Consider the following 4,324-nt stretch of genomic DNA (forward strand, 5'->3'; position numbering starts at 1 on the left):
CTTTGCCATGATGTACATAACATATTTAATGTTGGGTCTCTCAAGTGAGCATTATACATACTCGTGTAAGAGGGACCTACCTACCTTTTTTTTATATATTTTTCATCAACTATTTAATAAGTAAAAATTTTAACAAAAAGAGAAACCTTCAAACAAAACACTATTTCTAAACATATTAATACGCACTAAAAAGTAAAAAATAATTACGTATTCAAAATATTTCTTAGAGTTTAAAGTCGATTTAAGATTATGTAATGTAGTTAGAATTATATTAGTTAAAAATATAATTATTTTTATATTTGGAGCCGGTGCTGGTGAAAAATTATCAAAATCGTTTCAACAAGTTACAATATAATATCACTAAGTTATAAGGTCACAAACATAAAAATATAAATAAAAAATACAGACGAATTGATAACCTCCTCCTTTTTGAAGTCGTTTTAAAAACAAATAAACATTATATTATATAATATTCGAATAGAACCTATATTTGAAATTCCTATAAAAATATATATGTATATATTTTATACAAAAACATACTTAAATAGTATAAACATCGCGTGGAAAGGTGGCAAGAATGCTAGCAGCATTTCCCCGTTGAGTCGCAATTCCGATCCTGAAATCAAAAAATAAACCAGGCCTCCTGTCACCAGTGGAGTGGCATTAAGGTGAAGTATTACACTTTTAATAAAGGTTCTTGCAATACCGCTCCAAATTCCAAGAGTTTTACCTGCAAATTGAACAAAGAAAATTATAAATTAATTTATATAAAAACGTACATACACTTACACAAAAATTAAAGTTCAAACATTTACATTTTCACTTGATGGTAGGGCTTTGTGCAAGCTCGTCTGGGTAGGTACCACCCACTCATCAGTTATTCTACCGCCAAATAACAGTACTTAGTATTGTTGTGTTCCGGTTTGAAGGGTGAGTGAGCCAGTGCAACTACAGGCACAAGGGACATAACATCTTAGTTCCCAAGGTTGGTGGCACATTGACGATGTAAGGAATGGTTAATATTTATTACAGCGTCATTGTCTATGAGTGATGGTGACCACTTACCATCAGGTTACCCATATACTTGTCCGCCAACCTATGCCGTAAAAAAAATATGCTTTTTTTTTGTTGACGCAGGGTAAATCTTCATAGATACCCGAATTCCTGGGGGGGAGGCCGGGTTATGTGAGATTGTACTCACTAAAACCCTCTGCGATGGCCGCCACAGCACGGAAAACGGAGAAGCTACGGGCTTTGCAGCACGTCCGTCGCCTCTCCCTGCGTTGCTCCGCTTGTGGCTGGCGGAGCCCTTCTCAGGAGGGCGAAGATGGTCTCGCCCTCCCCGCACCCCTCGCTGGTGCGTACACCGGCAGTCCGGGGCCATACCGAACTGCGGTCCTCCTCTTGGCCGTATGAAAACGGATGCGTGAGACCCCCATCTCACGCACCCACGGCCGGAGGGATTGCCCTATTTATTCCGCCCCGGGCACTGGGGCTTGGAGGCCGTGAAGGCGACCCGCAGGTCGCCTCCGCCGGGCAGGATCGACCCTCTCCCGAGCCCGCCCCGCAGTCTCCTTCTGGACCATGACGGTCTCACAGAAGTTGACTACGGCCTCCCACGCCGATTCCCTGCGTAGCATCGCCGACACGACAGCTCGCAGGGAGAAATTTCGCCCGATTTGCTGGACCAAGACTTGCCTTTCCGCGGTCCACGCGGGACACGCCTCTAGCGTGTGTTGGGCATCGTCTTGGTCCGCCCCGCAGTGGTGGCAAACCGCCGTCGCCTCGCGTCCGATTCTACACAGGTACTCTCCAAAGCAACCGTGACCGGTCAGCACCTGTGTAAGTCGGAAGGTGACTCGTCGCTTCCGCCGCATCCAGGCCTCGAAGGCTGGCAGGATCGCACTCACGACGCGTTTGTGCGCGTACCGATCTCCGCGGAGACGGGCGTACCACGTCGTGTGTGCCCTTCTCTGCTCCTGCCGCCTGAGCGCTTCGAGGACGCTGGCAGGGTAGGATGCACTTCCGCCGCTTTGACGGAGGGCGCGAGTCTGGTCGTAGACCCTCGCGTCCCTCTCCGCCAGGATATCCAACGGTGGAAAGCACGCCAGAAGGGTCGCCGCCTCGAAGGATATCGTGCGATATCCCCGCACCATGCGGATGGCCACTCTCCGCTGCAGACTCAGGATCTTAGTCTTGCAGCGGCGGGTGCCCGTCAGTCGCACGACACCAGCACTGCCTTCTCGGGGGACGAGGAGCTTGAAGTGCTCTTCAAAGCTCCGGCGACCGTCCAGGACAAGGCCCAGGTATTTCATGTATACCTGGACGTTTGAGTCACCTACGCGAATGATCTGCGAACGGGGTGGTTCCCGGCCCACCGGCCACTTGTGGAACCATAGCGCCTCCGACTTATGCGGCGCTATCCGAAGACCCAGTTCGCAGATTTTCGCGACAACGAGTTCGACTCCGAGCTCGGCTCGCCGTCTGGTCATCTCAAAGCTCAAAAAAAATATGCTTGCACAAAAATTAAAGTTCAAACATTTACATTTTTAGTTGGAGACATATACTAGTATCTGATCTGGTTCAGTTATGAATACCACAAACGTTCGCTGGAGACAAACTCTTTAAATATTTAATACCCTTTTATATTTTAAATGATAATTTAATGGAAAGTATCATCTATATATGTACATAATTAAAAATGGAGTGTCTGCTTGTAATATTAAAATAACCGCTTTTTACTAAGCATATGTATATATACACGGTACATGTACCAAAATAACATGATTTACATTTCTGTCTATCTGTTTGTCTGTTTGTTCTAATATCTGAACCGACTAGAATGATTTCGATGAAAGTATCACGGGCAGATAGCTGATGTAATAAAGAGTAATAACTTAGACTACGACAGCAAATTTTTCGTTAAATTTAAACGCTAACGAAGTCGCGGGAACAACTAGTACAGTAATACACAGTAAACACGGAACTTAAACTTTGTGATATGCTGCCTAAGAATCTCTGCCAATCACGTGTCACATTGAAATAGTTGATATGACACATCCAGGGCTCGCCAGGAGAATAGGGCTTATATATGAAGCCGCGTTCTATCTTGCCAGTATTTAGTTTAAGAGTAATATTTACCTATTTACAATATTTTTGACTGATGCATCATACCTAAGTGAATATCATTTGCATTTTGCTACGTTACGTCACAATATTTTTGTGAGTCTTATTTAGATACGACATTTGTAGATATCAAAATCAAAATCAAAATAAACTTTATTCAAGTAGGCTTATACAAGCACTTTTGAATCGTTATTTTACAATTAAGTGAAGCTACCACCGGTTCGGAAAGTAGATTCTTCCGAGAAGAACCGGCAAGAAACTCAGTAGTTACTCTTTTTCAACATTAAAAAAAATACAGTCATGTTAGTTGATACAATTATTTAAATTAATATATCCTGCTTGGAAGTCAACAGGTAATGGGGGTGTGTGTGGGACTCCCCGGTTTCCTGAACGCCCAGGTCCACCGGGTTTACCCACTAAAAAACCAGCGGTACCTTCTCCGTCTTTCGGCGGGCGCCACGGGATCGCTTACGCATGCTACCGTGACGCCCTGAAAAAAGAAACGGATACACTGCCCCAAGAAGGACTTATTGACTATTGACTTATTTTTGTGAGTCTTATTTAGATACCTACATGTATATATTTTTTTATAAATGCATATTATAATTGGACGTTAGACTCTCGTGTCAAATTAAAAATGAGAAAGTAAATCTGTTCATTTGTCTGTCTGTCTGTTTGTTCCACCGTTGCTCTTTCACAATAACAGCTTACGTGCTAAAGTTGAAAGTTTAGCCAATTATTATAGGCACCCCTTGTTCCGCCATCTCATTTCTATGCGTCGTATTTTATTTCAATTGATGTTTTAGCTCGATCTCTGACGTCGAACAGTTTTGTTCTTTGTAATATTCTTCGAATAACAAGTGAAGAATTCAGAGGTTAAATTGTTATAATATTTTATACGGCTTATTTATTCATATTATAATAATATTATAATTCACGATATATTTTTTTGTAATCATGAAACAAAGACGTATCGTCGCAACTTATGTGTTTTTTGTTATAAAACGAGTTCGTTGATGGCAACAAATAAAAGTATTTGATAATAAAAAAAAGGTTTTATATTTTAGTTGGTGATGCGACCAGTTTTGTTGGGTTTAAATTTTTTTTTTAATCTTCCAAATTTACCGTTTATGTGGTCAACTTCGCTCATTGATTGCTCACTGTAAGTAATATTAAACAACTCTGCAGCTTTCTTAAA

The 4,324-nt window shown here is 42.1% G+C and overlaps 1 protein-coding gene across 1 annotated transcript; it reads right to left on the reverse strand.

Annotated features, from left to right (window-relative positions):
• Window positions 1-1,472: 1,472 nt before the first annotated feature.
• On the reverse strand, window positions 1,473-2,492 carry LOC124542595. The gene has a single exon (XM_047120524.1). The coding sequence runs from the start codon at window positions 2,490-2,492 to the stop codon at window positions 1,473-1,475; it is 1,020 nt and encodes a 339-aa protein (XP_046976480.1).
• Between the last annotated feature and the right edge of the window lie 1,832 nt (window positions 2,493-4,324).

The sequence above is a fragment of the Vanessa cardui genome, chromosome W (assembly GCF_905220365.1).
Source record: "Vanessa cardui chromosome W, ilVanCard2.1, whole genome shotgun sequence".
NCBI classification, from domain to species: Eukaryota; Metazoa; Arthropoda; class Insecta; order Lepidoptera; family Nymphalidae; genus Vanessa; species Vanessa cardui.